Source organism: Simochromis diagramma, unplaced genomic scaffold, assembly GCF_900408965.1.
Source record: "Simochromis diagramma unplaced genomic scaffold, fSimDia1.1 OVJJ01000361.1, whole genome shotgun sequence".
Lineage (NCBI taxonomy): Eukaryota > Metazoa > Chordata > Actinopteri > Cichliformes > Cichlidae > Simochromis > Simochromis diagramma.
The window spans coordinates 8,073,460-8,097,682 of record NW_024386860.1 but is presented as its reverse complement, the minus strand read 5'-3'; the positions used below and the strand labels follow the sequence as shown (position 1 = coordinate 8,097,682).

The following is a 24,223-nucleotide window of genomic DNA, read 5'->3' as shown; positions in this document are numbered from 1 at the left end:
ATAAGTATAATGATAATCATTGCACAAATTGATTCAATAAAAACAGGAGTCCCAATCAGTCATTTACTTTACTTGCAATATATCTAATCTAATGATAAATCTCTAATGAGAAAGGTAAAACCAAGTATTTTAGGAAGGCACGTGAGTCAGGTAACACTGACATCCAAGTAATGAACGATACCAAGAAAGTATTTGAGTCATTTTTTATTGACAAAGATGCGATGGAGTTCTGCCAGGTTTAGCTTAATGGCAACAATACAGAATCAAACATACAAAGACCACTATTGTGCAATGACTCTGGCAAAACACATAAAACTTACAGAGCTATGACAATGAAACATTACTGTCAAGAAAAATACATCCACCAATACCACCTCTCTATTTTAGTCAAAAAAAATAAACAAACAAACAAAAAAAAACATCCCAGTTGACAGGAAAATAAAAGAGAATGAAAAAAAAAAAAAAAAAAAAAAACCCACAATAGGTACATCTTAGTCGTGCTACTTTTTGGTTGTCTTGCGGATCAGCGCCACTCTCTGAAATGAGAATAAATGAAAACAATTAGGCCCAGTGTTCATCATAATACAAACCAAATTAACCATACTGACAAATATAAGATCAGCAGTTATTCTACCATTTACAGTAATCTAACATGTGCAGCAGAGGCAATCGCTCACCTGTTTGTGGGCCTCTGTGGTACAAGCCTTCTTGAACGGCCGGATCTCATCTGAGCCATAACCAGGAATCCACATGTTCCACTGGCGCTCTGAGAAAAGCAACACACAATGGCAGCAGGCCACAGACTTTAAAAGGCTCATCGGGATTTACAATAGATATTGATATGTGATCATATCTGGCAAATAACCCAGTCTATAAGGAAAGATCTAATTTCTATGTCATTTTCAAAAATTTATATATATATATATATATATATATATATATATATATATATATATATATATATATATATATATATTTTTTTTTTTTTTTTTTCTTTCAAGGCTTTTACAGTAAATAATTTAAACTCCCTCTGTGATATTCAAACTTATCACAGAAAGCACATAGTTTCAGATAACATTTATCTGAAACCATCTACAAATATTAAATTAAGTTCTTATCATTAATATAATTTAAGTGATAAAAAAATCAATTCATACCAGACGTTTTTTATGCATATAAAGTCTGCTAAATCACCTTGTGCTCTCAAAGTAACAACAAAATTTGAATATAAATAGCCAACAAATGATAGCAGCAAATAAATAATTCAAATCAAATTCTCATAAGGCATGTAGCACTGAATTAAATATAAGCATTGATAATATTTCTGTAAACAGCTGCCAACCAATAACTGCAGAATAAACATTCTTACGTTTTTTGTGAGAGCTCAAAGCACACAGTACAACCTGACAAAATAAAGAATGACCCAATCATTCAAAAACATCACAAGCAACTTACCTAGATGTAACTGAACATCTTTCACCTCCAAGGTGTTGGACTTGCGGTGGCGTGCCAGCTGACAGGCTGCCGTCACTACACTCTCTATAAAATCATCCGCAATTTGTAGCAGCATCTGAGAAGAAAACAGGGATTTTGAAAACCAGACAGCGAACTGAAGAAACCATCCGTTTCACTATAGCTTGGAAACCATCATGTTAACAGCATTAGGCAAGTTTTAATTGCAAATGATGAAAAAATATGTAAATGTTATTCAATACAGAGAAGATCAAAAAAATCTTGCACAATTTATTTAAACTACTGACAAACCTCCTCAACGTCCTCATCCAGCTGCTCATTTGGGTCAATCTCTCTCACCAGGTCCTGCAGCTTTTTCTTACTTAGCACCTGGGAAAAAAAGAAGATGCATCCATCATCCTTTAACAAAAGCTAATGGGTGCAGTTGTGTGGTCTGCATAATACCTTAGTGATAGTAAGAGATAAAAAATAAAATGAAAAAACACAATACCACACAGTTTTCTCACATTTAAAGCAAGGAGCCATAAGTTTTGCACTGATATTTTCATGATATTTCATGTAAAAAACAACAACAAAACACCCCCCAAAAAAACAAAACAAAGAAAAAGAAAGAATCTTCATGTAAAACAAAATACACTCTCAATCTTTTGCATTTTAAGAGGTGAAGTCAGTAAGTTATTACACAGATCCTGGCCTTTGGTTCTACTAAGCAAAAAATTAACTAACCTGAGAGCCTTCTGGACTACTTCTACCCGCAGGGCCTGGTGGCAGACCCTTAACCACTGTCACAGTGCTGTTAGCCATGCTGGTGGCTAAAGGAAAAGCAGAGAGACTCTGAAGCGTCACTGCGGGGCAAAACAGTTGTGGTAGGTCTCTCTCGAACCCTCAGCAGCAAGTTGAACTCAGATGTGATGAATTACCTCTTTACCAGGACCGCAGCCGTGAATCTGAAATTAAAAGTCAGAAATTAGCGTTACTACAGAAATTAATCACAGGTTGATCAAGCTGTTTAGGCTGAATGTCAGGACATTCATAAAAAATCCTTGTATCATCATCTTCTTTACTAATTACACTCAAAAATGCAGAGTTTATGTCTTTGAAGCCTCTCAATTCTCAGAGCTTGAAAAACAGGCCAACTGTCTTTGGGTTTGTGAAGCCAGACCTTCCATTTAAGAGGCTTCTTCAGTTCTAAAGACAAATGGTGGGATGTCCAGGTATTTAACCCGTACTAGCGATCATCCCCTTTGGAGGTGGTCCTTAGAGTCGTTGACAGACTACTGACTACTTCATGAGCCAAAGTGTCAAAAAAAGGTGCGGGTCATTTCCATCACTGGGGGATAAGGGCAAAACTACTCTTGCCCACTCCATCATGTGACCTATTGAGGTTATGACCATCTACACCCACTGTGAACGACCATTACTGATATAATTAGAATGCCAGGTATCAACAAACTGATGATGATGATGATAATGGCCCACTCCTTTACTCACACCTTGGTTCATGTGATGAGTCACATTATTAATAGTGGGTTAACGACTCTCAGGACAACGTAAAGGGGAAAATTCCCGGGATTTCCCACCTTTGCTTTTTAAAATTGAATAAGCCTCTTGGATTAAACGTCTTCAAAAACCTAAAGAAGTCCAGTTGCTTTCTTTATTAAAAGCTCTCAAGACTCTCCTGGTTTTAAAGTAAAAAATAACACGAAGTTTTACCATAAAACCCGGTGCTTTATATTTACAATAAAGGGCCTTTTAGCGATAGTTGACTTTATTTATTGTTTACAACATTTATTAACAACTCTACTACCTTTACAATACCGAAAGTATGCATAGACCCAAGCCATGCAACTTAGCCGACAAACAATGGCATGGGTTTACTGAAAACATTAATCGAGTTAGTGAAAAATACGACACTCAAAATATAAAAACAACAGATCATAGATTAATCATGGCCGTGGAGTTTCACCGAATAAAACAAACAATAAAAAACACACCGAAGTTTGCGCTAACATTGGTGCTAAAAACAATAGCGGCTAACGTTAGCACCGAATCCGGTGGAGAATCTATATGGAGGCTAAATCTTAAAACTGTGCGTTAAATTGTCAACTTACTCAGTTAAACAAGCACTATCTGTCCATCCTTCGGCGTTGCTGTGATGCCAAATTTGTTGTTTGACACAAAAATCGTCTCTCACTTTCCCCTTTGGGTAGCTGGAAAAATAACCGAGGTTTCCTTTCAATACTTCCGCTTTGTTGATCTCCGTTTCCTGTGGGCGCCGCAGTCCTGGGTCCTCTACTTTGCCACCTGCTGGATGTTTCGTGGAATTACAACAACAAAAAATTGATCTTTTAATAAAGAAGCGTTGCTTTCTTTAGTATCTACACGAGCTAATTTTACTAAAAAATAAAAGTTTACATGCTTCGAACAATAGCTATAATTCTTAGTTATAATATATATAATAATATAATAATAATATTTTCATCACATAACTTATATACTTATTCCTTTCCCTTCTGCACAATACAGTGCAAAAGTCTTGAGTCACCCATATTTTTAAATACATATTTTTATTCTATTTATTATTCATTATTACATTATGTTTATATATTTTATATTCTGTTCTCAAGGAGTTGCTTTCTTGTAATTCTTTAAAATTTAATCGAGCAATAGTTCTCTCATTTTCATTTTTTTTAGTTCTTTCTCGTTCGTTTTCACTTCAATCATTGCACCTGAACATTTTCAAATGATTATTGTGTGCTTGTGTGTTTGTTTTGGTTTTTATTTGTTTTCTTTTATACTATTAACACGGATATTATCATTGAAGCAAAAAAAAAAAAAAGAAAGAAAAAAGGAGTTTTTCCTTTCCATTGTCCCAGGCCAACACGGTTGTTCATAAGGGGCCATCTGATTGTTGGGCTTTTCTCTGTTTTCTCTGTATTATTGTAGGGTCTTTACCTCACAAAACAAAGCGCCTTGAGGCAACTTTTGTTTTGATTTGGCGTAACACCTGCAGAAATAAAACTGAATTGAAGTAAAATATCAGATGAAACTGGACAAGCAGAAGACAAAAGAAGAGGTGGTGGGTCCAAAAAGTTTCATCCAGCATATGAACAGTATCTGAAAGTCATGTCCTCAAGAAACAGAAGTCCAGCAAGAGAGATGTGTTTGGAAAGATGTATCTGGACCTTCAGTTGAACCATCTACTGTTCACTGAAGCCTCGTCAGAAATGGTCTCAGTGAAACAGGGAGAAAAGGCTGAGGTATGACAAATTACAAAAAATTTATACTGAAAATCAATGACAACACGTCTTATAAAGTGATGAATCAGAATCTGAAAAATTTCATTCCTCGTCAATATGTACAGTGGAGGTCAGGAGAGCGATACAACAGTGAGTGTCTCAGCCATCTGTAAAACATAGTGGATGCTCTGTCACGGTTTGGGGCTGCATTTCAGCCAGTTCGTTTGGGGATTGTATGAAAACTGGTGGAATTATGAACACAGAAAAGTAGAACACAGATTTTGATCCACCATGCAATACCATCTGGAAAGTGTTAGCAATTGATCTCAACCACACTACCAAATGCAGTGAAAAGCCCACCATAATAGAAACACAAAGAACAGAGTTCAGGTTGTGTTGAAGAATAAAGAAGGAATGTATTTAATTTTAAAAACTTTTGCTTTATTTTAATGTATGTTTGTACGTTTCAATAAATCAACTGCACCTCTTTCCCATTTTCCCAGCAAAATATAAAGTAATGAGAAGTGGCTCAATAATTTTATAAGACACTGTAGTCTCTCTTTTTTTTAAGTAATATATTGTTTCAAGGCCAAAAATTTAACAAAACATTTCTTTGTTGTTGCTTTTTACTTTATTGGTGTTTTTATTCATCCGCAGTGAACAAATACACAGTAATCTCAAAATATTGCGCACAATATCCCCAAACCCCATGAATGTCCACTGCCCATTTACACCACGGTCTGTAAAGGCCACCATCGCTAATAATAACAATAAAAAACATGCAATAAAAACATTAAACCATGAAGTGTTTGACAACATATGCAGTGAAACGGCAATGATAATGAATTACCAATCACTCCCTCAGGGCGCTTTTTAGGGAAAATGGATTTTTATGTTTATCCAGTTCATTCTACTAAATGGAGACATAACAGCACACGAGAGCAAATAACATTTTATAGGATTTTGACAGGTAGTCTCTTTGCTCGGCTGTCTTGCATTGTTTTTAACGAGCTGTCTGCGCGTATTCAGATGACTCGAACATGTGTAGGTCAGCGCATCTGAGGCCCACAGAGTCTGCGGTTCAGCTCCGGTTAACAGCTAATCAATCAAAGGTCAGAGAAAATGAAGCGTAAAACGCTGTGCTTCCCCGGTTTTAGATAGCACGCTCTGCGGTAACGTGTCACAAGTGCTTTCACATTCCGATGAACTTGTGCAGAAAAACACCGACCTCAACGAGTTCAGACGTGACAGACTCCACCGCCCTAAGAGACAAGTGACGCACCGCGAAGTGAATTTCATTATTGGAGCAGCAGCAGCGGTCCTTGTTTTGTTCACTGAGTTTACACTGCGTTCACTTTACAGTGTTTCTTGTGTATGTGACAAATGAGTCACAACATATACGTAACTAGACTCAGTAAGTCGTGTATTTATGGTTTGGTGTTGACTGGTTGTTTACTTTTTTAAATGCTGGCTGGATTTTCAACTTTTCTTCGAACGCGCTTCCTGAAAAACACACGAAGACGAAAGCCACACCTACACCCTCCTATACATAAATACTGAGCAAACTTTCATTTCGAGAAAGTGCGCAGGAGCCCACGACGTGTTCTCAGATATTTGTGTTGGTATTGTTTTCCACAGCCATGAAAGCGCTTCTACTTGCTGCAGTGGTCTCCCTGATTCATGCCAGTTATGGTAAATATTTTTCATATTCCTCATGGACTTTTATGCGGTTCTCTCAAAGAGCTCAATATTATTTGCTCGTCTGTAATGAGATATTGGTTTAATCTTTCAGCGGGGTTCTGGTCTTCCTTTTTTCATAAATATATTCATACAGCTGAAGCCCCTGGGCTTCGTGTGGTGTCTGCTCGCCTGTTTGTCTCCTTGTCTGTGTCTCTTAGTTGATCTGTTCTCTTGAGGAAAGGCTTTGTTTTCCTCTTCTGTCACACTGATAGGTTTTCCCTTGCGACACAGAGTGAAACAGGAAATGTTGTTAGAATTATCGAGAGACTAACGCATAAGAGCAGCTAAATGTTTTATGTAGAGTGTGCGGAGGCCAGCCTCGCATTCAGTTCTTGTGGAAAAAATATGTAAACCATGTTATGCAGCACTTCTTTCCTGAAGTGAAAGAGAATCAGTCTCTGTTATCAACAGTATCCGTCAAGTTGAAAAACCTGTTGGTCATGTGCTTGTGGTGTTTTTATGAGTACTCCAAGGTTCTCCGGGAAGAAAGCTGTTTTGAAAGCAGTGCTCAGGAGGTACACCCACCTCCGCAACCTCTCACTTAATCATCTGTTATGTCTGTCCACATGCAGCGTCTTTGGTCATCAAAGGGCCAACTGAGCCAGTTTTGGAGGGAGACACTGTCACGCTGGAGTGTCTATACACAGACTCCGACCTGAACATCAGCCAGGTCCACTTTGAGGTCTACTCCAAGGTGAGCTGGAGGAAGATGGGTGAAAAAGGAAAAGAGTGCACTTGAAAAATATCACGATGTGCATGTCACAGCTCTGTTTGTAACGTTGGAGATCTTGTATACCTGAGAAGGAGCTCACTGCTATGATTCATTACTGTTCCTAAATGTCGTTTTTCAAAATAAAGATTAAACTTGCTTATAACTATCAAAAGCTCAGTAAACCTTATCACTTCATAACATGTAACTCCTAAAAATGATCCACCACAGTAATTCCCAGTAATGACAATGATTATGTAACTTTTCCTCCTGAATATGATATTTCAAATGTAATCAGATGGCTGCAAAGTAATAATTCAAGACACGTGACTTTTATTTTTTTATGTTTAATTAAATCATTTTTAAATCACTAGGGATGTGATTACTGTTGTATAACCTTAGACTGCTAATGTGTATAACTATCATATTAATTTATTTTCTCTGAGCTTATGTAAGCTCAAAGAAGTATTATGCAGCAGAGAATTTTCATTACTGAAAAGTAAATGTAAAAGAAGACCTCTCTTTTTCTTTTTATTCCCCTTTTTCTCTTTAACAGTACATGCATGGCTGGCGTCCCATTATGGAGAGATATTGGTGCTTCTACTCACTGAAGATCCAGCAGATCGCAGACACGCTAGTGCTGTCTATTCCCCGCGCAGGAAGGTACTACGAGGGGCCCTACCGCTGTGTGTCCAATGACGAAAACGTGACCGAGCCAGACAACTCCTCGCAGCCCCTGTCCTTCAAAGTGCATTGTGAGTGTGTCGGGTGGCGTGGGTGGAAGCTGTGAGGAACAATGACTCTGTGACGCTGTGTTTTCCTTTTGACAAATAATTAACCTTAGATCGTTATAGCGTCTGTGTGTGTGTGTGTGTTGTACATGTCAAATAGGCGTCTGCAAAAATCTAGATAAATATGTGAGTAGAAAATAATGCATGGTATTGCTGAATTTCACTTTCAGTAAGGAAAACGCAGGTCAATTTGAGATTACTAGTATTGCTAACAAAGGGATGAGGATAAAACACCTAAATATACACCAGTAAACAGTCTAAAACGATTGAACAGATAAACTGCGAAACCAATTTCCGTCATATTTCCCACCCAGCAGGAGGTAAAGACAATCTTTCAGACACTGTGGACACAGCTCTCTTCACAGTGAGGGATAGAAAAACATATTAAATATTAATAGACATATCTATACAATTGCACTGCAGAGGTTGCACAACAAAAACAACAGGAAGTAGAGCTCCGATGCAAATATGTACTTTTACCTACGAAAGATTGACCGCAGTTGTTTTATTTTTTTTTTATTCGCTTCAGATAAACAGAGCCGTGTCCCCAGCGGGGCGGCTCCAGCTTTAAGGTATCCGTTATCAATGCAAAGCTTCAAGAAATGTCATTCATGGCATAGCTAGTCAGATTTTCAGTGCCCTCTAACTTCTCAGTGGCCATCGAATCGACCATAATGTTGTTTGATAGGCTCCTCAGCCTCACAGGGGTGATCAATATGAGGAAAAGATTAGAATGGAGTGTAGGACCGAAGGAGACAGAGGAGGAAAGAAGCCAAGAGCTGGATGGACGTGGGCCATCTATTGAGATAGAAGAGAAAATGAGCCATTATTCACAACATTGCCTCTCTAAAGACTTCAATAAGATGAAGCCTATTATCATTATTATTGACCGCTTGGTACAGTCTATACCACAGGGAGGCAATCAAACTTGAGCATTTATGCTTAAATATACTTAAAATATCTGAGTGTTTACCAGCTGCTGCCACTGCAAACATATGTTCATTCACGGCCTGAACGCTTGACAAAGTTGTTTCAGCTTATATTAAATTTCCTGCTTCATTAATGCCCGATCACACTTTCTCATTCCCGACTGCGTCTTAGATATGGGGGAGCTGTCACTGTCCAGGGAAGGCTACACCGGATACCTGGGTACCCCACATGAGCTGAAGGTGCGACTCGGAGACGACGTGGTGGTGAAATGCTCTGCCAGCTCATCAGAGGAGCCGAGCTACTTCTGGTACAAAGAGGTGAGAAAGCCTCGGGAGCGTGAACAGTGGCTGTGCCCTCATTATGCTTTTGGAAACTTGTCATTCTCTCTCTCACCACTCTCTCCCTCCCTCTCAGTTTGACCTTTTTTTTTTACTGTCCTGTCTTCTTCCATTCTCACCCAGTCTCTGCTGGCTTCTTGCCTTTGTTCAAGCACTCTCTTAGTTTTCTCTCCTTCTTTTCTGTTTCCCTTTCTGACTTTGTCAAGCCACTTGTTTCCCCTTGCCCGCCGTCTTTCCATCCCCTTCACAGGAGAAGTGCTCTGTATTTAAGTGACCGGTTGGCTTGGGCACACCACTCGCTGGGGATTGCGGCTTGCCCACTTACAGAGGATTAATAGTTTAATGAGGTCTAGACAAGAGCCAGTCAACCTGAAAACAATTATGCGGATAGATTTCTAATGATTTTTTTTTTCCAGTGTTTGGTTAACCGTCATTGAATTATTCAACTGGGCTCTTTGCTGAGCGAAGAAACTCCTGCCCAAGGGAAATTAAGACATCGCAGTGTAAAATGCCAAACTGACAACTGGCATGGCGTCCAAGAATAAGTTGATGAGTCAGGAAATACACCGAGTCTTCACAGTGAGAAAATTATATTATGCTTTCAAGGTGTCAAAATCGCAACTTGAGTAAGAAGTGTAATGAAGCTATGCAACTATTAAGACATCTAGGGACATGCAGACACACTTGCCAAGTTTCCCCTTTTGTTATTCCTCTTGATAAGTTGGCTTAGGGTTAATATGCTTGTTAAAGGGTCACTGCTAATCCGGGTTTTAAATGAGCTTACAAGTCCAAATCCAATTCAGTGGACATTTTATGCTGTTAATACTGTTTGTCCTCCACATGATCATATGTAATACTTCAAGTTTTTTTGTGGTTATTTAATGTACAACACTGTCACTTTGATGAAGACTAATAATTCTAACCAGTAGAAGTGACAGTGAACGGTATTGTATGTGCTCACAAATCACTTGAGACCATTAGAAAAAAAGGAATTATGCATTCAGGGAAATAATACGACCAAACAAAATGTTCATGTCACAGTTGATGTGAGCGCGCACGTGTGTGTGTGTGTGAATTTTTCTGTCTGTGTCTGCAAGCCCACTGTGTGTTTGACAGAAATGGATGTGGGGTAGAAAGTGGCGTACAGTTTGACAGACAGCCGCCGTGGGCACATTGGCCCCCGGTAATGACAGCAGGACAGAGGCAGAAACAGGCCACTGCTTTGGGAGCCAGTGGATTTGCATACAAAATGCTGCTTTGGCCAGACCTGGCCTTTATGGGAAATCCTCTTAATTCAGATCCATTCAAATTGAAATGGACTTTCTTGGCAGGAACTGTAGCTCCCAGGAGCCAAATCATTTGCATGGTGTAATGTTTTTTTTTTTTTTTTTAAACTCTCCTCCACGTTCATTTGTTTTTCCAATCCTTGTGTTTGGCCTATTATTTGTTTCCTCCCATGTTGGGCTCTATCTCATAATAGTGCTGCTATTTCTGTGTCAACAATTCATCCTACTCCCTTGCCATCTCATTATGTGTTGTGTTAACAGTGTGTTGTTGCAGCATCATTCTTTGCGGATGATGGTGTTATCTGGGTTATTTGACTTGTGGTGATGTGTGTTCATTCATTGGGATTATTGCTCAGGTAAATACGTTTGATTTGGGACTTTTGGGGGCTGCTCTCTGAGGATCAAACACCCGCTGATATTTCTGTCTTTCTGTCCCATTACCAGTCCATCTGTTTCTTCCAGTCTAGATTTCACTTGCTCTCTTTTTCCATCCTTGCACAAGTCTGCCTAAAACGATTCCCCTTTTTCTCTTCTCTTTTTTTTTTTTTTTTTTTGTCACATGGCAGTATATGTTCTCTGTTTCATCTTTTGCGCTCAGCTAAGTGCAGTTTTAATTTTTATGTGTTTAGCTGTTTGTCCTAAGGCTGCGAACAGTCTGGTAAATAGACATATTTTCCTCCTTTTTTCATTCTGTTTTTCTCCACCGTATGTCTTTCTCTCTCAGGGAAGTGACTGGGTTCTGCCCTCTTCTTCACTGAAACTGTCAAAATTGAGTGCGATGGATGAAGGACAGTACACTTGCTCCGCTAGGCATCCATCTGTGGAGTCCCTCAACAGGAGACGCACTATCAGCATTACTGTACTGCCGGGTAAGAAAAGATTTACCTGGGTGAGGCCTTTTGTCCTTTGTACTGATTTTTCTACATTTCCTCTTTCTGAAAACTAGCTAAGGTTTCCTTGTAACTGAGGGGAAATTCATCCATCAATATTAAACATCCCCTGAGCGAAAACAAAACTAAATATTATGTTCCATTTCCTTTTCGCAGTCAAATATCACCAGAAAGGTCAGGTATTAGGATACTTTTACGTCAGCAGGAGCGTATGCAGAAGTTGTCAGCTACGAGACTCCAACCTTTGATGCTTTAAATTTATGGGAAGTACAGTACAGGCTTGAGGTTTAATGTATCTGAAGGAGAAATTACAAAGAAATATGAAAAAGGCCACATCGCCCCAACAAAGATATTTATTAAAACACCTCACGTAAATAAAAAAAAAAGGGGGAACAAAGTCCCAAAAGAAATTACCTCTAAAATGTCAAACATGTAAGAAGGTCATACCTGAGGATATAATACATTTTAAATATCATAAACAAATGGTAATAGTACAACTGCCTCGACTTTAAAGGATAAGAGGGTAATTATAAGAAGCAGTGGTTTTACCTGACCTTTGATTCCTTTTTTTTCTTTTGACTGAAATATCAAGTGATGGTGTGGAAATGAAGAGCTCTACTGAAGAGTTGTGAAATTTAGACATTATGAGCCATTTTCCCACTGTTACATCCAAAGTCCTATAGTCCCTTATTCTAACATCATACATATACATAATGTATAAATGAAGGTATAATATATGACGACAATAACTGACGAATCAGAAAGTGTAAGATTTTGTCAGCTCTGTATGCAAAAAAGTTAGGACATTAAGGCAATGGTTTGAAAATTGCTTCAAGTTTGGGTTTAGTTAAAAAATGAAGTGATTCAGTACAAGAAGAGCATCACAGAGATGCCAAATCTTTCATGAGTAGAGATGCGGGAGGGGTTCATCATTCATAAAACTCAGCAGTCAACATAAAATTGCAAATAATTTGGACGTTTATCATCTGAAATCCAATACTGAATTAAGTTAGGGTCCTACTCAGACACGCTGCACTAAAACCAGACATGATTCTGTTGTAGAAATCATTGCATACGCTCAGGAAGAGTTTTAAAAACCATCATCAGTAAACATAGTTTGCAAGTTAAAACTCTACCATGCAAAGAAATGAATTTACAAATGAGGCACATAAATGATACAGAATTTTCTGGGCCAAAATCTGGTTCACTGAATCAAAATTAAAAATTATTTTAATTGTGGTCACCACATCAAATGGGAAGGAAACACTGAATTCGCTTTTGTTCAGTTCAGTTGTATTTGTTATCAGCAAGCACTTGGTGACAGTGGGAAGGATAAACTCTCTTTTAAAAGGAAGAAACGTCTGGCAGAAACAGGTTGTGACCGGTTGAAAAGTGAGGGAGGAAAAGGGAGAGTATAGAGAGATGAGGACAAAACAAACCATGTGAAAGAGTAGACAAAATGCAATGGCATACAGAAGGGGTGTATAAATATATCAAGAGTGAAAGGAAAAATTGCTCAGAAAGTCCCCCAGCAGCCTGAACCTACAGAAGCACAACTAAGCGATGGTTCAGCCTCACCTGATCCAGATCTAACTCTATAAGCTTTATGAAAAAGTAAAGTTTTAAGCCTAATCTTAAAGGTAGATCTATCTCCCCACAGCTTTTTATCAGTGCACAGTGGAGCATTAGTTCCCATCGCATGGGTAACATTAAAGTCTGTAAAGATCCATGAAGCCTGACCGGTGTATAATGGTTTTAGAGCAACACATGGTGTCAACCAGATGACTTTTTCAGGAAACAAAGACGCTGCTAAACCACATTCTGCACATTACAACAGCATGACTATGTAGTAAAAGTACCCAGGTGTTAAGCTGGCCTGCCTGCATCTCAGACCTGCTATTCATTACAAAAACAAACAAACAGTTAGAACATTGTTAAATTAAAAGCCCAACAGTTCAGGGAGACCCTGTGCAGCCGAAATCCCATAACCAGAAAAAAATTAAAAAACATTTGCTTTAAAAACAACACTTGGTCTCTTTAGAGTGTTGTTAAGAGAACAGATAATCCAACACCATGCATATAAACATGAAGTTGTTGTTAGCAATAAAGTGATATAAATCTTTTATATTTTTCTAAATATAAAAACAATCAAAAAAATCAGTTTACTTTAGTTTCATTTGCAAATCAATGCATTCTTGCATGCATTCACATTGTACTCAGCTTTAGGTATTTAGGCGCTTGCACAGTCTCACTTTGCCTTTGTCTAAAATCTGCATGATTGATAAAGTGATTTTTTTTTTTTTTTAATCTTATGAAACATGATGGTTGCTTTCAAGTACAGAAGTAATTCCATTACAACATTATAGCTAATCCAATTAACAGAAACTCATCAGTCTTCATCGTCTTCATTGCTGATCTGTGAATGATTACAAACTGTTAACACACTGCAGTGTTTAAATGCTATTCTCTCAAGCAGTAGGAGCCTTATAGTTCCAATAGTTGAAATTATGCAATCTGTAAAAATGCAATTAAGCCAATAATAATAATGGATTGGATTTATATAGCAAGGCACCCAGAGCGCTTTACAATGCCACTATTCATTCACTCTCGCATTCACACACTGGTGGAGGCAAGCTACGGTTGTAGCCACAGCCAGAGACTGACAGAAGCCAGGCTGCCATATCGCGCCATCGGCCCCTCTGGCCAGCACCAGTAGGCAGTAGGACACAACAACCAGGACAGAGAGCCCGGGGATCGAACCGGGATCAAACCGTGTTGCCTCCAACATGTATTTGTTGTTGCCTCCAATACTCGTAATCTTAATTTTTCAGTGTTTACTTTATCCACAGCTCTAAAGGCTGGATTCAGAAAAATCCCTCTTTTTTTTTTTTTTTTTTCCCAAACATTACCATTAAATTGGGAAATTGTGCACATAACAGGGCCGATCAGCCAGTTCTTGCAAATTGTAACAAGCAGGCTTCTTGAAGATCAGCGCTGCGTATAAGGCTGTAACAGTTTGAACTGTGAGGAATACAGTCTTTTCTATCACAAACAAGCATAAGGTTGCCTTTAGAAGCTTCGCCTGGAGGCAGAATGTGAATACTTTTGCTGATTTCGCATTCCGTGTGATACATGTTTTCCTTCATGTCTGTCCCACAGAGGATGCCCACTGGTATGAGACAAGTGATGGCCGTCTCATGCTGATGATCTCTGCAGTAGCTGTAGCTCTTGTGGTGTTCATCCTCTCGATGATTGTATTCCTGTGCCGCAGAGCCAAAGAGACCAAGACCAGCAAGGGACCCATGTAAGAAACAACTGCGTGCTTGTGTCTTGTCATCTTAAGTCTTCACTTTTTAGATGTGATCTTTTTAAAGCGTGTTTACAATTTGATGGATTGTGTGTCTTCAGTGCAAGAGAATGTTTGTGCTTGTTTATCTAGTCACCCTCCCCCTCCTGTTACTCAGAGGATAGCTTTTTAAATGATTACAGCAATTTCCACAAAATTTCACTCTGTCTAGTGTGATATCATGTGAACCAAAGTCATTTCAGTCACCGTGTAAGTGTAGGTGTGTGCGGCAGTGTGCACCTTGGTGTATGCTTCACTCTCTGACTGTTCTCTCAAAAGAAAAAGAGAGGAAGAAAAAAAAAAACTTTACATATGTGCCGACTTCCACCTATTTGAAAAGACATTTACCATCATGAATATTAAATTCGATCTCAGAAGCCCTGATCCACTTGACCTCATCCTTGATCTTTTTCGTCCTCCCTTTGCTCCCATGCGTTTCCACGCACTTCCTACTCGCCAAAGGCTCGGGCTTATGACAGTAGGTTAAATTCTCTGTCTAGTGTAAAAGTATAAAGAAGGCTACAGCAATTATAAGGAAATTAGTGGAACTCCCATTAATCGTGAAACCTGACAGTGCCTTAATGTGCACCGTGACCCAATGTAGCTTTACCCATTAACTTCTTTTCCATGTAGATTAAAAAAAAACAGTTACAAAAGGCAGAATTTTCACAAGATTCTGCAGCAATCAGAAGTTCCGCATGTTTGCAGTGGCCTAAAAACAACTACTAAACTTTACAAACCTGTGCTGAGTATACAAGCATGTGTGTACAAATAGATACAGATAGTGCAAGAGAGGATAATGTACTTTCATATCAGCAGCCAGGTGCGCTTCCAGTGCTTGGTTCTAGTCTATAATTTCCTCACTTATACCTTTCGAGCACCTACTGAGAGATCGATATACTGATAATCATGCTCGTCTTTCTTCTCCTTTCTTCCTCTCTCCAGTGATGACCGGTCTCAGAAAAAGCCGATCTACAAAGCAAGCTCGGAGTCCCTACCCTCCACCTGCGGAGACAATCAACCTCTGGTGTAACTGCAGAGGCAGGTGGAAGGAGAACGGATGAAAGGATGGAGCGAGAGATGGAGTTGTTGTCCATAAAAAAAAATAAAGAATGTCATAAAGCAGTAAATGGGTATATTGGGAGACATTATAGGGCAGAGTACAATAAAAATCAGCAACAAGCTGGGTATTTAAAAAAACAAAACAAAACAAAAAAAATCAACTGAAGGGCAAGTGATTGCTTTAGAGATGCCTGAGCAGCTTGGCTTGTGAGCGCACGCTGCAGTTCTGCATCTTGGACAGAAAGGTGGGCAATTTTCCTTTCATGTATACTGCAGCGTGAAAAATGGCGGGCTACGTTCTTAGAAAATGATGATGAGGATTCTACTCGCAGCGCTATAAAGATGCTACATTCAGTTTTCTTCTTTTAGTTGCACACATAATTACTCAGCTGTGTATTGTGAATGAATCGTTTGGGTGATAGGACAAGGTTTTATGTTGTTGATTTGTTTCTCTTTCAACCTTCATGTTTTCCAAAGCGGAACCAGCTCAAAGCGTCTTCGAGAAGGTTATTGTAATCTCTTTACTGTGACAGCTCTCAAGCACATTGCACTCGGATATTTAATTTAATGTAGTTGGGATTTTCTGTGGTATTAAATGGCTTTCAGAAAATATTATTTACCATCCTCCAGTGTGCCATTGATTTTGTTCCATTTAAGAGACACTAAAGGGGGTGAGGAGTATTGACAACATGGTAAGAGCCGGACATGCATGCTTGCTTGGCCGCACATCCTCTCGATCCAATGCCATCTCGAGCTCGCATCAGCTTGTTTACCAACCTTCCTCTTCGGTCTGAAAGACCTTACTTTGAAGCGATGACCTTTACTCAGAGTACTGTGCATGTGCATTCTTGCCTCTATTCCCATCTGCCCGTAAGCAGAGAACTCAGCCCTCAGTCAGTTTGTATACACGTGTATGGACTTGCATTCACAAACTAGAAACTCTCATAATGTGAATAATCGCATTGGCAAGTAACCTTGAAAGCTTTCCCGTCAGTTGTAAGGGCAGACAGTGTTGGCCATTACAAGTAAGTTCTATTTTAACTAGACTAGATTAGTCTTCTCTGTCTCCCACCCAACCCCTCCCCAAAAAAAGCATCACAGACTACAACTTCATCTTTTTAATTTTCTCCTCTGTTGCCTTGTAACCCTTAACGCTGTGCCTCACCACCACCACCGCTTATTACCATAACCGTGCTCATAATGCTGAGAATTTCATTACGCTTGTCTGTTGAAGTTATGTTGGGTTTTATGCGGTTTTTATTATCGTGTGTGGTTGACCGTAGGCCGTTGTTAATAATGGGCAAAGCGGCAGTTTAACACTGACACTCCATTAACGGGTGCATGCGCCACGGAGCACAGCCAGGATAATGTTATTAAACTGATTATTCAAGCCCCCTGTACAGCTCAGCTCTGCAGCAGCAGCCTTCCTTTGTTTAGCATTTTACAGACTCCTTGTATTTCTTCTCCAACTCTACAAACTTCTGCTTGCTTTATGTCTGAGGTCAACCCAAGGAATGTGGAAGCATCAGACAGGGAGACTATAACCAAAACAGAAAGACTTAGGGGGGTAAAGAAACATGCTTCATAGGGGGGGAAAGAAAAAATACAATGTTGTGAATTTAAAATGCTCTCCTGAATGTTAAATGCCAGTGAGCACCATTTCGTTTTGGCCTTTGAGTCAGTCATGAGTAAATCATTCTGTGCTCCCTTGTGGATTTTGGTCTTGGGGCTTCTGATGTCTGGCCAAAAAAAAAAAGAGACACAAAATTATGTATCAGGAATTTCACACACTGGAGCTTTCCCTGAAGTACAATGCTCTGGTCGGGAGAGAGGGAAGTGAAGTTTACAGTGACATTTTGACCTTGACAGTGTCTCGATGGATAGAGCACCGGACAACAGCTTAGGTGCTGTGCAGTGCATACAGATTTCCTAAAAGTGTTTTGTCTGGTGCACGCAAGGTCCTGTCCGGATAAGGATGCAGATCTGTACTGTGGCATTAAAGCTAAATAGCTCCTCACTTATGTCCGCAGTTTGTCAAGTACCCTAGCTGCCCTTAGTGCACGCCAACCAATATCTAAAGGTGACTTATACCAAACGTGACACCGCACTGACTAATGCCTTACAGTGCCAGGCATTTGTAACACTGTGTCATTGACTACTGCTGTTCCCGTCACGGTCACTTGAGTTTGTATGTGCATTCTGCATATGTTGTGTCAAATGGCTGAAAATGAAGGAGTGGAGTTCGCAAGAGAAGCAGGTGTTTTCCCCTCATTACTTCCTGACAATGCCCCATCTGGTGCGGGGGAGCTGCTGCCACAGACTCCCTGCCAACCCGGGAACAAACACTCGCAGAGAGGCTGACAGGGAAAAATGGGATGGGATGGGAATTGGGAAATGAGTAGGGCAGATATTATCCTCGCCAAACAACAAGGTTAAAACTTGTGTCGAGTAATAAGATCTCTCAGTGGAGAGACCCCGAAGCGGGGACCTTAAGATCTAACACAGATCCATTAGTATAGGTTAGCTAAGGGGTAAGAGTTCAAAGCAACTTTATGGGAGTCAAGAGTAGAAATATTAATATTAATACAGACTGCCCGGGTGCTCTGGCTGCTTGTACTTTCCTGACTGTTCAAACTAAACTGACCAAAGTGTCTGGAGGACTTGTCAGAAGAGGCGGAAGCAGATTTAAGACGTGTGACGTGCCATCCCTGCAGTTACCTGAGAGGGGCGCCAAAGACACAGTTTCAAAAAGATGCCTTCAAGCCGTGGATGCTATAAATCCATAGTAAACACTAGATTAGAGGGGGGACAAAAAGAGATGTGGAGAGAGAAACAATTTTCATAATGGACCAGCGCTCTCTGACTGGAAAACACAATTATGGGCAAACTGTGGCCGCAGCATGAGGGTAAAGTTAAAGAGCCCCTTTAGCACGACTTAATAAGCCCTGACTACAGATGATCAGAAACACCGGCTCATCCTTAGCCCAAGTTTTTGTTCCGAGCTATTACCGTCATTGTAAACGGTGATTTAACAGCTTACACTCAGGTCTGTTTCTTGTTCTTCTTGATGAGTCCTATGCACATTAATTGGATTCAAAGCAGCCTCTGCAACAGAATTGAATCTCAAACTACCCAGAGGCTACTGCTTGGACTGATTTGGCACTGAGTTTCACGGAGTTTCTACCACCGAATAGCCAAACAGTAATTTCAAACGAAGTGCCATCTTTCAAATGATCGCGTTTCTTAAGCTGCGCTTCCCTCCCTACAGTCAACTTTAGAAAACGCCACATTTTTTGCACCACTTGTCCCTAAATTTGAACAATAACAACCATTCATTTCCGTCATCTTAATCAGCGTGCCTTGCATCTTTTAAGTCCTTGGGGTGGAATTTGAAATAAATTGGTTATTTGAGTCGGAAAATTAATGCTGGTTATCAATCACATTTAGAGCGAATTGATTTCAATTAACTGGAAGACGCAGCCCCTCTTGCCTCCCCGGCTCTCCTCCTGGATAGCCCATTTCTTTTTTTTTAAACCCAGCCCCTTGCTCACATCCGCACACCCCTCCACCTGCTCCTGCTCTCTGCAATTGGCTAGAAAGACATCCAGGACCGCCCAATTGGCAAGCTTTACAATATATTTACAATGTAAAGTAACCAAGAAAAACCGGCCAAGCCGTCATATTCGGGGATTCAGAGGGAGAGAAAGTGGGTGTGTATGAGAGGGGAGCATTACTATGTAAAGACCTGCTATTACGCTCGGAAAGCCTAACAAAGCACACACTCGTTCACGCACAGTCGCACGCGCGCGCCCTGTCACACACACACGCGCGCACACACACATAGACGCTAAAGGCGCTGTCGGAGGGTGAACCTGCGGGTTCATGTCACTCTGATTTCTCAAAGGAAGAGGAATATTAAGAAAGATATCAGAGGGGAATACCCGCGATGGCTTTCGCGACCGTGTGGAACTACTGCGTCCCTCTAACCATCGTAACAGTGGCTTGGCTGCTCAACACTGGTAAGGCTCAAATGAAAGTGAACGAATGTGATGTGAATGGGAAGAGTGTCACGCCGTCTCGATGTGTTTGGGCTTTTCTGTGCAAGTTTATCTAAGTCCTCTAAGTAGAAGCTGAATAACGCTTAAAATGCACCGGGTCCACTCTGACTTACTGTGCACTTGGACGGGAAGGAGGAGGAGCGCACCACGGAGCAAAACACGTGCAGATGTGCCAGTTTACTGTTGTTTTGTGGACTGGTGTTAATATTTCTCAGTGGGTAATTAGAGTCAATGCCCTTTGCGGAAGCAAGGGCTGTATTGTTACATGGATATGAGTCATTGTCTTAATCACGTGTCGGAACTGCTACGCTGGGAAGACCCCTAAAATGTCAAGTCGTTGAAAAGAAAAGTGAAAGGTGGCCACTTTTTTTGACCATGCATGAATATTTAATGAAAGAAGCCAATGCTCTCTCAACCCTTGTGCGTCACAGAATTTACATTTTCTCCTGATGTTGGGATTCATTTTATTACAGCTGTTGTCTGTTTCGGAATGGGAAATGGGAGCCTGTGATTTATGCAGCCTGTGAATGCAGCGACACACACAGAGCTCCGATTAAATATTCTCATAGAACACACGAGAGCTCATAACAAATGCCCGCAGTGGACCAGACATGTCTCAGACACACCAGCAGCGGCAGTGCTGTTTGTTACTGCTTTTATATTCTGGAGAAGGGTGAGGGACTGTAAAGACCTTTGAGCCTCCCCCTTATCAGATAAAATAACACCTAACAATGCATTACAGCAACTTGTAACAGTACCTGTAGTGTTTTGTATTGCTTTTATCACCATCACTGGAACACTTCAGGTTGGGATAGTCCTGCTTTACTTCTTTTACACAGTAGTTGGCTAGTTATGGTCACTCAGTAGCTTCTTAAGTGCCACATTTGCAAAATATGGGGATTTGGATTAGCCTCTGAAGAACTTCAGCTGGATATCTTTGTGGGATTTGTTTGGATGCAATTTGAAATAAAACTTTCAAAAAGAAAAGTCCATCTGAAGCCTCTGTGATTTTGAATAAGGAGGATTGATGATGACAATGTGCACATAAATGTTGCTCTGCTGGTTTGTGTCCTGTGGCTGTTGCACTCTGTGACCCCTTGTTTATGTTGTCCTGAGGCAGTGAAATAGTTAAGTGCTTGGTGAGGCATGGACACACTCAAACCTGGACGGTGCTGTTATGTTGATGTCTCTTGTATACAAGAAGAACTACCTTACCAAAGCCATTTTTGTAGCTGCACTAATACCGACCTCACCAGAGCCAGTATATTGATAGATATTGATTTTTTCCTTTGGAGAAAGTGTGTGTGTTTGTGTGTATGTATGTGTTTAATGAACACTGGGTGGTTAAGGTATGCATGAGCTATAGGTATTTGTATGTTGTTCTCACTGTGTATGGGGTTTGTGTTTGTGGGTTTGGGCACATATCTATGAATATGTGTGTGTGTTGCAAGTATGTGCTTTACATTAGTGTGTGTGCATGGGCGTGCGTGCTGCGTACAGTGCAGGGTTTTGCCTAAGCTGCAGGCAACCTCAGCTGGGGGCTGCTCACTGATCACTGTCATTAATCTAGCCTCTGACAGGGGCTGAGAGAGACAGGAGGCTGGGGAGTTTAGGGGTGTTACAGGCATAAGGTCGGTGGAGAAAGGAGGGAGATGAGGTAGAGTAAAGATGGTCTGTTCCTAAAAACCTTGCAGATGTGCACCGATGCTGTGTCTGCATTAGGAAAAAAGAGATTTAATAAAGATCTTGTCTCGGTTATTTTTCTTCCACCAATCTGAAAGAAGGGAAAGGTGGGAGGCTATAGAGGGTTGGCAGTTGTTATTATGCTAGAATAGATATGGACAAACTGGGTGGATAGATGGATGAGTGGACAGATAGATTGAGAGGTTGCTGTGAAGATGGCGAGGCTGGAAGACTTGGCGCTTCTGTGAAGGATGAGGGAGAGACAGAGGGATGGAAAGATGGATAGAGGAAGAAAGGCAGAAAAGAGCGAGGGAGCGAGGAAAAGTGAGAGAAGAAAGGCAGAAAGACTTCACAGTGTGTCTGACGGGCAGGCCTGAGGGACATGCACACACAGTCAGTGCTGTATGTTTGTGCGCAGATTGCCTGGCTTTGTGGAGGTGTCTGATCAACAGCAGCTGCAGGCCAAACTTGCAAAGCACGTACAGTAACAAATGCTGTTAACTCCACCTCTGCTTCGTGCCCACCCTTAATCGCTACCCTCCATCACTTCCATTCTAACAACTCATCCCCATTTCTCTCCTATGCCGCCATTACCACCTCCCTTATCGCAGTGTGCATTAAATCACCTCCATTTGTTTATTTGAATGTGTGCAATGAGAGCCATCCGTTTGAGCTTGTTCCCCATCATCCTGTTTGGACCTTGGCTGGGACTCTGGTGGCTGAAAAACGGCAGCAGTTGGACGTACTTGTGGGAGGAGATTTGAATACCAATTATAGCTGGTGTGTGCAAGTGCCCGTGTGCATATGCACACACACACACTCAAACACTCAGTGAAGCCATGCATAAATCAATGTCGCTGTGAGTCACAGAAGGGAGGTTTGGCGTGTAAACACAAGCATCAAGGGAAATGCAGTACCCACAAAAAATAAAAATATGGACACATACTATATGGTCACTCAAATAAATGCAGGAACGCATATAAACATCCACACACGTCTTGCCTATAGACAGCTTACCTGTTTTGAACATAGTTATATTACTGCTTATGCAAGAGTTTGTCTGAACTCAAGTGCAGATTTTGATGCTTGTCAGGCACAGTTTACATCATTCCAGAGTTAACGTTGCCTTTTTACTTTCTTCCACGTTACATTGGGCTTGCTATTTCAGCATCTTTGTTTTTTAATGTGCTGAAAATGTCTTCACCGCGAGCCAAGGTTTATCCTTTGATCCAAACCTGGGAGCATAATTCTCCCCGTAAATAAGATAAACTTCTTGACAATTTAATTATGAAGACCTAGACCTCCCTTCTTTGCTCTCTGCCCTGCCATCTGCTGGTTCAAGGTGAATATCTAAAGCCCAGTGCACAATCAGATTTCAGCGTTGAATTCTTTTCCCCCTCAGATTCCCTGCTTTTTGTAGGTCGAAATAATTGGACAACCTGAACTTGGCAGACTATGCCTGTCAACAAAGAAGAAGCTGAAAGGAGCTTTTCTTTAAGGAAAAATATGCTGCCTGTTGCTGTTGCGCGTGGCCATGTTTGATCAACCAGGGCATTCTTAAAGGGTCCTGACAGGGTGGCCCACTATCTCAGCTGAACAACTGGCTCAACATAAGCTCCATAAACAAATTGGACTGTATCACTTTTTGGGATAGTCACAACTGAAAGAGTTACAGAGCTCAGTGTGGGCTGCTTTTATTCTTCCTTGGCTTTCATGGGTCCATTACTCAGAAGCAGAGGTTTCGAGGTTCACCATTTAGTACAGGTGATGTATTTTACAGTAATTATCTCCTAATCTGCCCTCCAGTCTTCTGTGCAATCCATAATTCATTTGTTTTGATCTGCGGTTGCTTCACACAATAAATACATTTCCGTAACTTCTTCCAGTATTATATACCAGGTTCAAAAAGGATTTTGTTTTCACTTGAATAGAAATAAAAGGACCTAGGAAGGAGCAAGTTCCTCTATATCCCTGCAGGGACACATCATATGACTAAGCGTTCCCCTTTTCAGCCTTTTTTCAGCTCTTGTTTTCACTCTGCTGCGTCCTCACGAACAAGTTCATGCAAACAGAACACATGAAGCACAATGATTGAAAGGGGCACACAAAGACGCCAATTGGTAATTGGATCCTTATATCTCATTTGACCATTTGTTTAATCGTCCATTAGTGAAACTTTCTGTCAATCTAATCAGGCCAGCACTAATGTAGAAACACTCTTTATGGCTGCCACCTCATCTCCTTCCCATTACTATTCCCCAGACAGTGCAGCTTGTGATTATCATAATGGTGATCTATGTCGTCCTTACGTGTCGCTCTTTGAGAACAACTGGCGTTTCACCAACTTTGCAGCTGAAGTTTTTAATGCTGACTCGGATGCCAAGGACGTCTCCTCCATTTGCTGGCATTCGAAGCCTGCCAATCAATCTGATACTCTTAACTCTCTCTGAACTGACTGGCCCAGTGCAAAAGTAGATCGCCTCTTTGGGTCCAGCTGCCCATGCTGCGACCTCGTGTCCCCTGAGCCAGCAGCTTTTCTCCAGATGCTGAACCCTCTCGATGTGTATTTGTCTTTGCCATGAAGCTGTGACTGTGTCACAAAAAGTGATTGTCTTTGTGTAGCTTTTTAGGGAATACTGACAAAGGCAGCTGCTGAGCACAAGGTGTGATTATGTCAA

At 40.7% G+C, this 24,223-nt stretch overlaps 3 protein-coding genes across 3 annotated transcripts in view; 2 read left to right on the top strand and 1 right to left on the bottom strand.

Annotated features, from left to right (window-relative positions):
- Window positions 1-189: 189 nt before the first annotated feature.
- taf12 (TAF12 RNA polymerase II, TATA box binding protein (TBP)-associated factor) lies at window positions 190-3,740 on the bottom strand. Its single transcript, XM_040030312.1, has 6 exons — window positions 3,585-3,740; window positions 2,200-2,420; window positions 1,765-1,842; window positions 1,456-1,570; window positions 678-766; window positions 190-536 (listed from the first exon to the last, which is right to left on the bottom strand). Exons 2-6 carry the CDS (start codon window positions 2,275-2,277, stop codon window positions 501-503), a joined length of 396 nt encoding a protein of 131 aa, XP_039886246.1. The 5' UTR covers window positions 2,278-2,420; window positions 3,585-3,740; the 3' UTR covers window positions 190-500.
- A 2,327-nt stretch (window positions 3,741-6,067) lies between these two features.
- si:ch211-79k12.1 (uncharacterized protein LOC568891 homolog) lies at window positions 6,068-16,419 on the top strand. The gene is made up of 7 exons (XM_040030305.1): window positions 6,068-6,404; window positions 7,025-7,146; window positions 7,718-7,916; window positions 9,054-9,199; window positions 11,231-11,375; window positions 14,556-14,700; window positions 15,688-16,419. The coding sequence occupies exons 1-7, from the start codon at window positions 6,353-6,355 to the stop codon at window positions 15,773-15,775; spliced, it is 897 nt and encodes a 298-aa protein (XP_039886239.1). The 5' UTR covers window positions 6,068-6,352; the 3' UTR covers window positions 15,776-16,419.
- A 124-nt stretch (window positions 16,420-16,543) lies between these two features.
- Window positions 16,544-24,223, top strand: part of cadm4 (cell adhesion molecule 4) — a 156,909-nt gene continuing 149,229 nt past the window's right edge. The window contains exon 1 of the mRNA XM_040030302.1: window positions 16,544-19,823. Coding sequence (XP_039886236.1) covers window positions 19,751-19,823 — 73 coding nt within the window. The 5' untranslated portion in view covers window positions 16,544-19,750. The remainder of the gene's footprint in view (window positions 19,824-24,223) is intronic.

What these genes read in the sequence shown, in the direction of transcription:
- taf12 (XM_040030312.1), bottom strand. Translation starts at nt 2,277, where the DNA reads ATGGCTAACAGCACTGTGACAGTGGTTAAGGGTCTGCCACCAGGCCCT. An exon ending in GTAGTCCAGAAGGCTCTCAG is followed by an intron (nt 1,843 to 2,199) that starts GTTAGTTAATTT and finishes TTTTTTTCCCAG; the next exon opens with GTGCTAAGTAAGAAAAAGCT. An exon ending in TGGATGAGGACGTTGAGGAG is followed by an intron (nt 1,571 to 1,764) that starts GTTTGTCAGTAG and finishes TTTTCTTCTCAG; the next exon opens with ATGCTGCTACAAATTGCGGA.
- si:ch211-79k12.1 (XM_040030305.1), top strand. Translation starts at nt 6,353, where the DNA reads ATGAAAGCGCTTCTACTTGCTGCAGTGGTCTCCCTGATTCATGCCAGT. An exon ending in CCTGTCCTTCAAAGTGCATT is followed by an intron (nt 7,917 to 9,053) that starts GTGAGTGTGTCG and finishes ACTGCGTCTTAG; the next exon opens with ATATGGGGGAGCTGTCACTG. An exon ending in CAGCATTACTGTACTGCCGG is followed by an intron (nt 11,376 to 14,555) that starts GTAAGAAAAGAT and finishes TCTGTCCCACAG; the next exon opens with AGGATGCCCACTGGTATGAG.